Source organism: Stylophora pistillata, chromosome 6, assembly GCF_964205215.1.
Source record: "Stylophora pistillata chromosome 6, jaStyPist1.2, whole genome shotgun sequence".
NCBI classification, from domain to species: domain Eukaryota; kingdom Metazoa; phylum Cnidaria; class Anthozoa; order Scleractinia; family Pocilloporidae; genus Stylophora; species Stylophora pistillata.
Genome location: NC_142524.1, coordinates 9419654 through 9432074, shown reverse-complemented (window position 1 = coordinate 9432074; position 12421 = coordinate 9419654). Strand labels below are relative to the sequence as shown.

The window sequence follows — 12421 nt, the reverse complement described above, 5'->3', positions numbered from 1 at the left end:
GGGTCTGGTCGAGTTAGGAGTAGTTCCTGGGGGAGATATGACAGTTGAATGCGCGTTAACCAAGGTCGCATTTGTTGTGGGACTGAAAGAACTTACATTAGAAGACAGGAAATCGGTAAGTCTCACTCTGAAATGTTGTCTCAGAGACGATGCCTGATGGTCTCTTTCTCAAAGAATTGTGGGAAATTGAGCGTTTTGTGATCAAGTGTCGTAAAACAAAACCAAAGCAATCACAAGGGCCAATCAGAGCGAAGGAAATATAACCAATAGCCAATGAGAAATCAGTAAAAAATAAGTAACCTGATTTCCATCTGATTGGTTAAGAAGTGGCGTAAGTTTTCTGAACCAATCACAGAGTGAAGCAAAGAGAATTCAATGCAATCCTAAAATACTTTTTTTGCGCATGGGGGGAGGGGGAGAGGGTTAGGGAAGGGGGAGAGGGTTAGGGGAGGAGCCAGTTCGACCTCGATTGAAGTTGTAACTCTTTCTCGTTCATTCCTCTGCAGCTTATGGTATCAAATTTACGGGGTGAGATTTCAACTTCCAAGAGGTAAAAAAAAACCGTTTATCAAGGCTGGGTGAATTAGTCCCAGCCAATTATCAAGTCCTGGGTCCTAATGTGAGCCGTGACGTCTTCTCTTTTCAAACTATACACGGATTTTAATCGACGGAATTTTTTGACCAACAAAAATTGCTTGAAAATTATTTGGTTTATTCTCCTCCTGTGATTTATTCAAAGTCGTCTTTGATCCAGTTCATCCACAACTATTTGAGGAACATGTTCGACATACAATGCCGAAATTTTTTCGCAGTTCTATGGCGAAAAATGAAAATGTCTATAATTAAGCTGAAGAGCTGTTTTCTTCTGTTTTCACGATTTGGCAGTTTTTCTTTCGCCTTGAATACTTGACCCTGAGGATATCCCCAACCTCGTCGATTGCGTTCAAAGCCTAAAGAGTAAAATACAATTACCCTGGGTTAGAAACGCGAATGAAAACACACACACGAGATACAAGACGAGCAAGAGTTAGTAAAAGAAAATTTCGTAAAAAAGGTTGTGCTTAATCGTCGTGGTAAAGTACAATAATGATGAAGTAGTATCGTTTGTCTCACGATATACGTAGTCACTTTTGATGCGGATCGCATCACAAAAGAGAATATTAGGGACCTTAAGCAACCACGACGGCGACGGCAACGATGACGTGGAAAAACAAGAGATCTAATTGGCAGAACAATAGCTCAGCACGTGTGTTTTGAAACTTTGTACATTTCTTGGCCGTCCCATGCAAAACAACAACGTGAAATCGCCAAAATTTGCGTCGTCTGCGAACCGAAACTGCGACGGCAAATTAATTTAATTTCCATTTGGAACTCAACGCTACTTCTATACGTCATGCTGAAGTTGAGCTGTGGCGCCTTATGAGGTAGCAAGCTCATGCAGCCATTTTTGAAATTCTGACTAAGAGTAGAAATTCATTTTTTAACCGAAGTCTTCCTTGGCGTTGCCGTCCTGACTGCTTAAGGTCGTCGTGACTGCTTAAGTGCCTCTCGTCGCCGTCGTGGTTGCTTAAGGTCCCTAAGGCTCCCTAATATACAGGCGAGAGAAACGCTCGTGTCAGAGAAACATGTGCGTGCGAAAACACGTGCGAAAGTAGTCATGGAACAGCAAGTGCAACATAATTCAGTAGTAGTAGAAGAAAAAGGAAAAAAGCAACAACAACAACAAAGAAAAAAAAAAGAGAATTTAGCACAAAAACAATTCCAATTTCACCCTTATTCCGGTTGGTTATAAAAATATATGATCTCAAAGACAAAGGTTACGATATTCTGACAGATATATCCTCTCCTGAAGAACAAGATAAGAGGTTATTAAGGGAAAAATTAATCCACATTACCTTATCGAGCATTTCCCTGGTGTGTGACGCAGACAGACAAATCCTCGCTCTCGCTTTAACCAGTGGAGTGGCAGGAAACCCTGCAATGACCACAGCCACGCCTCTTTTGAGCATTTCACGTGAAAAGGCACTGAAACAATGTGTCATTTAAAAATTTGAATCGTCATAAGAAATCTTAACAAAAGGCCATCCTTGAGTCGGTAACTGAGGTGATACAAACTTTGTACCGCCTTCTTTCATCGATTTTAATGTTTTTGTTTTCTTTTATGGGCAACGTAAAACAAGCACATTAGAAGGTAAATGAGTAAAATCAGAGTGGCAAATAAACGGAATTTGACAGTAAACTATCCACTTTATCAAAGGATAAAGAAAACTTACACAGTTTTTGCCGGCATGTAAAGAAGAATGGGTACCACTGCTGAGGCATCATGGCCGTAAACTATAAAGCCCATCTTTTTCAGCTTTTGTCGGAAGTACCTGTCATGTAAACAGCACAAATATTAAGTAAAGTAATGAAATAATTTTATAGGCGACTTCTCTCGCCGCACGATGGTTTCTTAATCATTATTTGGGGATTTCCACAAGGACGTTTTAGAAACGCGGGGAATCAATTAGTGCCAGACCCCCCTCGTAGACCTCTCGCCGCCCGCTTTGCTCGGGGCCTACGAAACGCTGGTGCCGCAGCACAGCACCAATAATGAGAACCACTGTTTTAGCATTTTAAATCAGACGCTAGAGATCCTCAAGATCTTTCGTAAGCGCCAACTGAGATGCTAAGGAAATATCAACTGCCTCACCAACTGGTTGTCGTTCAACCCCATAACTGGGCTCGAGGCTCCGTAAGGAAAAAATTGGCCTAAGTATTCATATAAGTCTACATACTTGCAATTCTGTGCCAATCTGGTAAGCCTCTGTTTTCCTGAGAACATAACAGAAATTCTAGTGGAGACGAGAAGTAACCCTCCCTACACTTTAATATACAGACACGATCTCACAGAAGTTTTTAGTCGAGAAAGCTCAAGCACTGACCAACAAAATGAGGAAATTGAGGCTTTGTGAGAGAAGAAAAGAAAGGGGCCTTCACTCTTTTCGAGTTTGGCATTGAGACAAATGAAGAAACAGATTGGCTCCTTGGACAAATAATCTAGAGCAAACGAAGGAAAACAGCATTCTACGCAAGCTGTAAAATCGATGTTAGTTAGCTAAAGCTCTCGCGCTAAATTCTTGGCATTCGCCAAAAGATACAGGTCTCTCCTAAGAGACTGCTTTTTTCCCACAGGTAACTGAAAAACTTGAACCTAAAACAATGAGCATACATATACGCACTATGCGCTCTTCTCCCGCTAAAGGAGAATCATTCTTAAAACGAGGTGTATTAGCTTTTAACACTTGACCACCGACTAGGGGAATTGAAGGCTTGGGGGAGAAAAAAAAAAGGGCATGCGCAAGGAAATCCATTCTGACCGGCCGTACGCCAAACATAGGAAACAACCGTGTGGTTGTTCATAACTCGTGGGAAACAACTTGGTTCCGACAGCCTGAAAAACACGCCACCTAGTCATTACAACGTTCTCACATGCGCAGACGTTTGACCACTCTATTGAAGGGATGTACCAGAACTTTTCACATTTTATTACCAACCTTTACTTGTACCGTCCTCGCCCATAATTATTTTCATCGAAGATATTATTTGCATGACCACTGGAGGCGACATGAAAGAGGCGTACGCTGCACTATGGGAACTTCCTTTTATATGGTCTATTATTTCCTAGAAGAAATAATAAAATGACATTTCGTTGTAAGTTGTAGCTGTCAAATCGCTACCTTAGCTTAATTTGAGATCATTAAAATGAAATACACCTAGCTGTAACTTCATGAGAATTAAATTTAATTGTACAGGTGGTTGTAGATCAATGCTCAATATTGCCATTAATTATTAAACTGTAGTACTTGGGAGTGTCATTAGAGAGATCGAGCACCGCGTTTACGTGAAACGGCAAACGTCAGCTTGTCCTTTCACGTTGCACGTAAAATAGAGTGAACCTTAATGCTCTAGTTTCGCGTAAGCTGAAGTCATGGTGCATTTGAGGGCGCCTTGTATGAATTCAAAGAAATAGTTTTGGTGCCCTTTCCGGCAACTAACTTTTACTCTGAGAGAAAAAGCGAAGAAAATCTTACTTACACTGTACACGGCAAACACGAAACACGTAACGTAGAAATGGCAAAGCGCAACAGGTAAACGTGAGAAAATGGCGGGAAAAAAGCGAGGTCACGTGGTCACTCTTGCCGTTCACCGCGTTTCGCGTAAACGCGGTGCTAAATCTCTCCAACACCTCAAAACCAAACGAGTGGTTCTCACCTGTGAGGCAGCAATGTAACCGCCAGCAGCACCAAAACTCTTTGTAAATGTCCCCATCATGATATCGACATCTGCAGGGTCCACGCCAAAGTACTCTGTTACGCCCCTTCCGTTTGGGCCCATGGCTCCAATGCTGTGGGCCTCGTCTAGGTACAAGTATGCTTTGTACTTCTTCTTAAGGGCTACGATCCCTGGGAGATTTGCGAGAGAGCCCTCCATACTAAAAAAAAAAAAAAAACACTGGCTCACACAATTATATAAGAAGAACTTCTTGATTATCGTAAAAAGGGTTCCGATTGATTATTTGCGGACAATCTCTTTCATGCTGAAGATCTCTTCCTCGGATGATATGACTTACCTATAGACCCCTTCAACGATGATTAGAATCTTTTTCCACGCTCGGTGAGTTATTGGCTGCCCTTGAGAAATCGATTCGTGCAAGATTTTCTCCAAACTTGACATGTCTGTAATAAAAACAGAGATCTGAGAATGTGTTGTATAGAGGCGGGGGGTGGGGTGGGGCTAGTAACCTGTAGTGGTGCTCCTATTTACGTAAGTTGACCTGACCGTACCATTATGTTTGAAGACCTTAATCTTCGCTCCTGACAGTCTTGCTCCTAAGATTAGCGATGTGTGGTTCAGCACATCACTGATAATCAGATCTCCCTTGCCCACCAGGGTGGGGATGTTAGCAGAGTTGGTGGCGAATCCCATACCAAACACCATAGCAGCAGGCTTACCGACAAACCTGGCGACAAGAGCTTCCAACTCGTTATGAATATCCAGTGTCCCTGGAAAATGGAGAAATGCTGTGAGGAATTGGAGGTTGAAAGATCAATTTAATTGAAATGCAGAGAGTGAATGTGCCCCTGATATCGATTTTATTCCAAATTTGATACACTTGTGAAGTGAGGAACGTTGGATAAAATTCGCGTGTTGGTTGAATTTCAACATAGAAAACGAACACACGCAGTAAGTTACGTCAACATGAGGTATTAATTTGCTCACCGTGAGTACCTTTCCCTTGAAATAGAGCAACAACAACTTTATTTGCACCCTGAATTAAATTAAATTTAAATTACAATAAAGTAATAAAACAAATGAAATAAAGTGCATGGCTGCCCAAAATATCCACCAGATTGATAGAGCAATTAACTCTTACTTTCAAATCTGTTATAGTGAAAGGGCTTCATGAATCACGCCGTACAGCCTCATTAACATCTTGGGGAGTAACACAGAAGTCAAACGTCAGCGCACGAACGAGTATCTCCCGGACTTTGACTCACCGTATTCATGTCTTGAGCTGCAGCCTGCAATGCCATATTCACGAACTGCCTGTTCAGCGGCATCTGCGCAGGGCCCAGAATTCTCCGCGAACCCAAGATAATTGTAAGAGCCAAGATTGACAGAATTTGTTGTCGTTCCTGTGTATCTAGGCAGAACCATTCATTTTAAACTAGTCAATAATGTTAGTGTCTCGTTGTATTAATAAGTGCACGTAAATAGCGATTACATTATTGATCTTTTGGGTAAAAAACCAAAGTCTGCAAGTGTTTTTTGTGATTTTTTTTTTTAATGACAGTGGTATTCCAAATCTTCGCCGCAATGTCATGAAAATTGGCAAAAACTACATAAACTGAGTGACTTGGTAGGTGTTATAGTTCCGGCTGAAAAGAGCTACATTATAATATTTTTATTCGCTCATTTCTGGACTTTTGAAGTTTTATTCATATTAATGTTAAAAGTATATCATGAGATGGTAGTTTGTTAGGGCGGAATAACAGTCACGAGATAAACACTTTGAGCGATATCACAAATGGACATGGCTCAAAAAACCGCTGACTGCACCTTTTTGTCTTGGTTAAGGTGGAAAAACATCATGGAGGTAAGACACGGAGATTGACACGGATTACACAGGAGCCTGGTTAAGATTTTCTAAAAGAGGGGGGAGGGAAGGGTCTAATGAAGTCACACCAAGACCTTCAGGTGGGCTTTTATAGATTGTACTTGTAAAAGTTGCATATTATGCTAGTAGCACTGCTCTTTTTTGGCCAAATTACGCTTATGCTCGTTTTTTCAAATGATGCCACCTATTTTTTCAAATTATGAAGGCGTCAGACTACCCTAAAGTGATGTCGATATCCCCGCTGTTGATTCTTCAGGTTTGCGCTTTCTTGCTTTAGTATCAACTCCACCCCCAACTAAGGGAAAAGGCCCTGGGAACGAGGTTGGTTTGTAATTTGTTTAACCACCGACCACCAAAAATACCACGAAGGGGCGTGATCTTCTGGCCCCCGGGACCTCCTCCCTAGCTATGCCCCTGATGTAAATGATCAACTTGATAACTTAACGCTACAAAAAGGGGCAAACTTTGACGCGACTCCGCAGTAACCTTCTGAGGAAACTACTTTAAGGCTACCTGAAAGTCTGGTTCCAGTCATCGGACTCTCTATCCACGAGTGCAACCTCTCCGCCAGGAACACTACAAATGGGTCTGTTTACACAGTCCCTCACACGATTGTAAAGATTCCGTTTGTAGAAACTCTTAAAATCGGAGTAAAGCGGCACAAAACCCTGAAATCAGTGAAAAATATAACACGTTAATCGACTCAAGATAAACAAAGAAGTTTCCCTTTTGAATGCGTCCCAAGCTGTAATCGTTTTGGTGACCATAGTGGGTAGAAAAAAATTTTTTGCTCTTATATTTGCCAATTTGCTTGCAACGGTCATGTGATAGAAGTATTATAATTTCATTGATAGCAAAAAGAAGGGCTGGTTTCATTACTTTGACGTGGTTCTTCAAAAAATAAAATTTCATTCTGTTAATTGATACGTTTTACAGTTCACTGACACTACCTGAAAACTGAATTCTATGATGGCTTCCCATAAAATTGCGTAACAACGCGCAGGAGTTTTGCCCTTTGCATCATAAGAAATAATCCCACCTTTCCTCGTAAAACTATGGATTAATATCACTTGTGTTTCAGAAGTTGCAACAACTTCCGGAATTTATGAAAACATGCGTGATATTAACTAATACGTAGCTTTTACTCAGCCCCATAAAATTACCTATACAAGGTAAACCATTATCGACCATTGTTGTATTCGTCTAGACAGAAAAAAATATTACTGATATGAACGCGTGCCTTCATTTTTTTTTCGACGCAATGCACGTGTTAGGATCGTAACTGAACGTAATCAAAAGTGAAATTTTCAAATGCTTGTCAGCGTTGTTTACGTATGCTGTTGTTCTTTCGGACTTTTCATTAAAAACTAAATTAAAAAAATATAGATACTCTTAGCGCTTAAACGCTCACAAATATGTTTGTGACACACATTAAAACATAAAAGTTACAAAAGAATATATCGTTTTTCACTAAATAACAACGACCAAAGCTTATCCAATTTGTTTAATAGAGGGTCGTAACCCCATTGTCTTCATCCGCCGTGCAGCCGTTTTGCACAAGCACGTGCCCAAGATCACGCCTGGTTACCCCCCCAAAATTAAACCTACTGAGCATGCGTTACGGTTAAAAGTCCAGAGGTCATAAACGAAGAGCCTCTCTTATTCTTGCATAACCAATGGAGCGCTAGTAGTGTAGAAAGGCGGGTCCTGGGACAAAATCGTTGAATTATCACGCATCTACGTTAATTTAACTATAAATCAGATTAGCAGTCACGCTCACATTTCCTCATCTACTTAACGCCCACGTTCGATAATTTAACGACAATCGTCAAGTTATCGAACGCGGGTGTTAAGTTTAACATCTTTAAAGGTAAACTTGACGCCCACGTTCGATAATTTAACGACAATCGTCAAATTATCGAACGTGGGCGTTAAGTTTAACATCTTTTAAAGGTAAACCCCACCTTATCGACCATTTCACGTTAATTTCACACTTTTGTCCTTCACATCAAAAGTTTTTTCAACTCACGACTCATGAGTTGAAAATTTCATGGACAAAAAATGCTGATTACCGATTATTTTTGTTGTTTATAATAAAAATATGGATCAAACAACAACAAACATATGAAACATATGGATGTTGAAAAATTTGGTAAAAATCTTGAAAAAGAACCAAGTGCTGAACGTTTAAGACAAAATGTTAAGAACACATTACGAGACATAAGTGATAAACGACAAGATATGCGGTTCGAAAGAGAGGAAATATTTCAACCCATTGTTAGCAGGGTAAAGGAGGTGAAAGAAACAATCGACGATAGACAGGATAAAGTCACTGCGAAATTAACAGAAAATTAAAACGCATTAACCACAGGAATCCAAGCTCTTCTGGTGCAGCCGACAACATCTGCACTTCCGCCACCAGATTTACCACCAAGTCCATCTCTTCATCAAATCTCTTGCTGAGACATGGCGAAAGATTGATTGTATTGCCAGCAATGAAGAAAAATACATCAGTTTCTCAAAGCAAGTAAAGGTCGACACAAGAGTTGATGAAAAAGGTAAAGAAAAACATGTGACATTTACATTGCGCTTTGTTGACAGCTTGAAGTTTATGACTTCAAGTCTTGAAGAACTGGTTTCCAATCTGGCATCAGATTCAAAGAATAGATTCAAAACGATGCAAAAGTATTACAAAGGCAAAAAACTTGATCTTTTCCTGAGGAAAGGAGTTTATCCTTATGAATATATGGATAAACTTGATAAGCTAGATGAAACTTAATTACCACTGAGAAGCGCTTTTTTCTCTTCAACCAATGGAGAATGTATTTCTGAAGAAGATTACGTACATGCAAAAAAGGTGTGGTGAGTTTTTGATTGCAAAACCTTGACAGATTATCACAATCTCTACAAAGAAGCAGATGTGTTGCTTTTGTATGATGTCTTTGAAAATTTTCTTGATGTTTGTAGAAAAAACTACGGTCTCGACCCAGCTTGGTATTATACTGCGCCTGGGTTGGCTTGGGATGCATGTTTGAAAAAGACAGGAGTGAGACTCCAACTCATGTCTGACTCAGACATGTTGTTGATGATTAAAAAGGGAACTAGTGGTGGGATTTCAATGATTTCCAATCGAGTGGTCGAGCGAATAATAAGTATATGGGTGAAAAATTTGACAAGAATGAACCATCCAAATTCATATCATATCTTGACGCAAATAATCTTTATGGTTGGGCAATGGCAAAGAAACTTCCAACACATGGCTTTGTGTGGATGGATGAATTTGAATTGAAATATTGGCAAAATTATTCGTGTTTTTTAGAGGTTGATTTGTTATATCCAGAAGAATTGCATGACTTGCACAATGATTATCCATTGGCTCCTGAGAGAAAAAAGATTAACAATGTGGAGAAGTTGATTCCCAACTTGAACGACAAAGAAAAATATATTCTTCATTGTGAAAATCTCAAGTTGTATCTTCAGTTGGGGATGAAACTCACAAAGATTCATAGAGGGATAAAATTTCAAGAGAGTGATTGGATGAAAGATATATCGACTTCAATACTAGATTGCGCTCAAAAGCCAAGAATGAATTTGAAAAATATTTTTTCAAGTTGATGAATAACTCAGTCTTTGGAAAGACCATGGAGAATCTGAGAAATCGGATTGACTTGCGATTGGTGAATAATGAGAAGAGTGCAAAGAAGTTGGCAGCAAAACCAAATTTCAAGAATTGTACCATCTTTTCTGAGAAATTGGTGGCGACGAACATGAAAAAGACTGAGATAATATTCAACAAACCTGTTTATCTTGGGATGAGCATTCTGGATTTGAGCAAGACATTGATGTATGATTTTCATTATAATTACATCGAACCAAAATACAGTGAAAGATCCAAACTTATTTTTACTGATACTGACAGTCTCTGTTATGAGATTGAGACTGATGATTTCTTCAAAGACTTTGCTTCTGATGTAACGACAATAGTTGATACGAGTAACTTTGATTTGAATCATCCTTCTGGAATAAAAACTGGACAAAATAAGAAAGTCATAGGGATGTTTAAAATTGTAACTGGTGAATCAATAATCATAGAGTTCGTGGGGTTAAGAGCAAAGTTGAATAGTTATAAATTGTTTGAAGGCGATGAAAGAAAAAATGCAAAGGTGTCAAAAAAAGCGTCGCGAAGAAGATTACTCATGATGATTACAAGAAATGTTTGTTTTCAAAGAAAGAACAGCTTCGAAAGATGTATGTCATTCGAAGTCATAAGCATGAAATTTGTACACAAGAGATAAATAAAGTCGCTTTGTCGGTGAATGATGATAAACGTGTTATAATGGATGATGGGATACACACATCGGCTCATGGGAATTACTCTTTGAGTAAAGAAAACTAGACACTCTTGACACTTTCAACTCATGAGTCGTGAGTTGAAAAAACTTTTGATGTGAAGGAAAAAAGTGTTAAATTAACGTGAAATGGTCGATAAGGTGGGGTTTGCCTTTAAAGATGTTAAACTTAACGCCCACGTTCGATAACTTGACGATTGTCGTTAAATTATTGAACGTGAGCGTTAAGTTTACCTTTAAAGATGTTAAACTTAACGCCCACGTTCGATAATTTGACGATTGTCGTTAAATTATCGAACGTGGGCGTTAAGTTTACCTTTAGAGATGTTAAACTTAACGCCCACGTTCGATAATTTGACGATTGTCGTTAAATTATCGAACGTGGGCGCTAAGTAGATGAGAAAATGTGAGCGTGAGTACTAAACTGATTTATCGGTAAATTAACGTAGATGCGTGATAATTTAACGATTTTGTCCTAGGACCCGCCTTTCTACACTACTAGCGCTTTCCATTTGACCAAAAATTTCGAGATTTCCGATCTGAAATCAAACGGAACGGGAAAAGTTCCGGGATAAGTTTTCGAAAATTTAGGAATACGTTTTGAGTGTGCCCTCTTGGATACGGTCGGACGCGTTCCATTCGGCCAGCGAAAATACGGACATTTTGAACCCGTGATTTTTGTTGAATGGAAAGCGCGCCACGTCAAAATTTTTCGTCAGCATTTTATTCTAGAGTAGAAATAAATTTTGTTCATAGCATTCATTTCAAGGCACGTAGAAAAATAACTCAGGCTTTTCCTTAGCAGACGTTGCCCACAACAGTGTACCTCGCCGTGACTAATTAAATAACATCGCGTTCTATCGTTTTTTCCAGAGTCATATTTCATCGGTACTAGTAACTAATTTCTTACGTTACCCTTAATTTTCCCTTGGCGGCAAAAACAGTTTTCAATGTCATGCTTGCCGTAGCGAATCGTAAATGTTTGTTTATACGTAAGGTCTATGCGCTAGCACACTTAAATTGTCTAATTTATAACTCCAGTTTCGGATATTGCATATCCTACAGCGAAACTACTCTCTCTTCAATTTCATCTGTGCACAAACAGGATTTATTACTTAAAGTTATATCCTTACCTCATTTCCTGTTTCCTGAACAGACTTGGACTGCTCTAACCGGTACTTACGCATATAGTCACGCATGTAGCCAAAGATTATCAAGAAGAAATAGGACAAGTAGGTCATTACAGCAATAGACAAAGGTGTCTCTTCAAGTTCTTCTTGCAGCTCACCGCTGTACTCTTTCCCGTGGCTTGCAAAACCGTTGGATCCCTTTGGGAAGCCATTTTTCATGGAATGTTGTGTTCGCCGCGTAGCGTAAGTAACGGCCACCATTTTTAATTTTATTGTGCAAGGCTGCAACCATCTGCGTGATGTAAAAGAATATTATAACATTCAAGTGAGGATGAGAGTATCATTCACTTCATTGTGTTTTACTTGTCAGGTTCTGGCGATTCTTGGTTTGTTTATACTTGCCAGCATGTTTGATCCTTTCATCGAGAACCTGAAAAATTACAAATAAAACAGGTCGCACCAAGCGAACGGTTTACTTCTTCCACTATCATGGTTTTATTGTTGTAGTCGGATGAATAGTTGGATATTTTACGGGCAAAAGCCAAGTTCAAACTTTATTCAATGATAACCCAACTGAAGTCGAACAACTGTCTTGTTTCGCAGCTGTGTTTTCATCGACGCAGTATTTCTTTAAGCTTCGCAGGATAAGTCGTAAAAATAATTATCCGTTGTCCGGTGTGTAATGTCGTCGGTTTGTATTCGATAGTTGGAAATACCTTTTTTCGGAAAAAAATCGAATATTAATCTTCATCTTGAAGATAAAAAAAAATAGACTGGCAATG

The 12421-nt window shown here is 39.4% G+C and overlaps 2 protein-coding genes across 6 annotated transcripts in view; one reads left to right on the top strand and one right to left on the bottom strand.

The window, feature by feature from the left end:
- Window positions 1–7181, top strand: part of LOC111328013 (L-asparaginase) — a 12656-nt gene extending 5475 nt beyond the window's left edge. For 4 of the 5 annotated variants that reach the window (XM_022932352.2, XM_022932354.2, XM_022932355.2 and 1 more), the window contains 2 exons: window positions 2–115; window positions 507–3793. In XM_022932352.2, the coding sequence (XP_022788087.1) occupies window positions 2–115; window positions 507–554 (162 nt within the window). In that variant the 3' untranslated portion in view covers window positions 555–3793. Of the gene's footprint in view, window position 1; window positions 116–506; window positions 3794–5433 lie in introns of those variants that run through there. The other variant, XM_088724681.1, reaches the window with a different exon arrangement.
- LOC111327973 (serine palmitoyltransferase 2) lies at window positions 692–12023 on the bottom strand. Its single transcript, XM_088724683.1, has 11 exons — window positions 11643–12023; window positions 6674–6828; window positions 5541–5686; window positions 4827–5045; window positions 4613–4718; window positions 4255–4474; window positions 3537–3663; window positions 2778–2814; window positions 2274–2372; window positions 1896–2025; window positions 692–950 (listed from the first exon to the last, which is right to left on the bottom strand). The coding sequence occupies exons 1-11, from the start codon at window positions 11898–11900 to the stop codon at window positions 843–845; spliced, it is 1605 nt and encodes a 534-aa protein (XP_088580809.1). The 5' UTR covers window positions 11901–12023; the 3' UTR covers window positions 692–842.
- Window positions 12024–12421: the final 398 nt, after the last annotated feature.

Excerpts from the sequence above, each read along its gene's own strand:
- LOC111327973 (XM_088724683.1), bottom strand. The coding sequence starts at position 11,900 with ATGGTGGCCGTTACTTACGCTACGCGGCGAACACAACATTCCATGAAA. Across the intron at positions 4,719-4,826 it reads TAAGGTCTTCAAACATAATG|ACATGTCAAGTTTGGAGAAA; the intron begins GTACGGTCAGGT and ends TTTTTATTACAG. Across the intron at positions 2,373-2,777 it reads AGATTGGCACAGAATTGCAA|GTACTTCCGACAAAAGCTGA; the intron begins GTATGTAGACTT and ends TTTACATGACAG.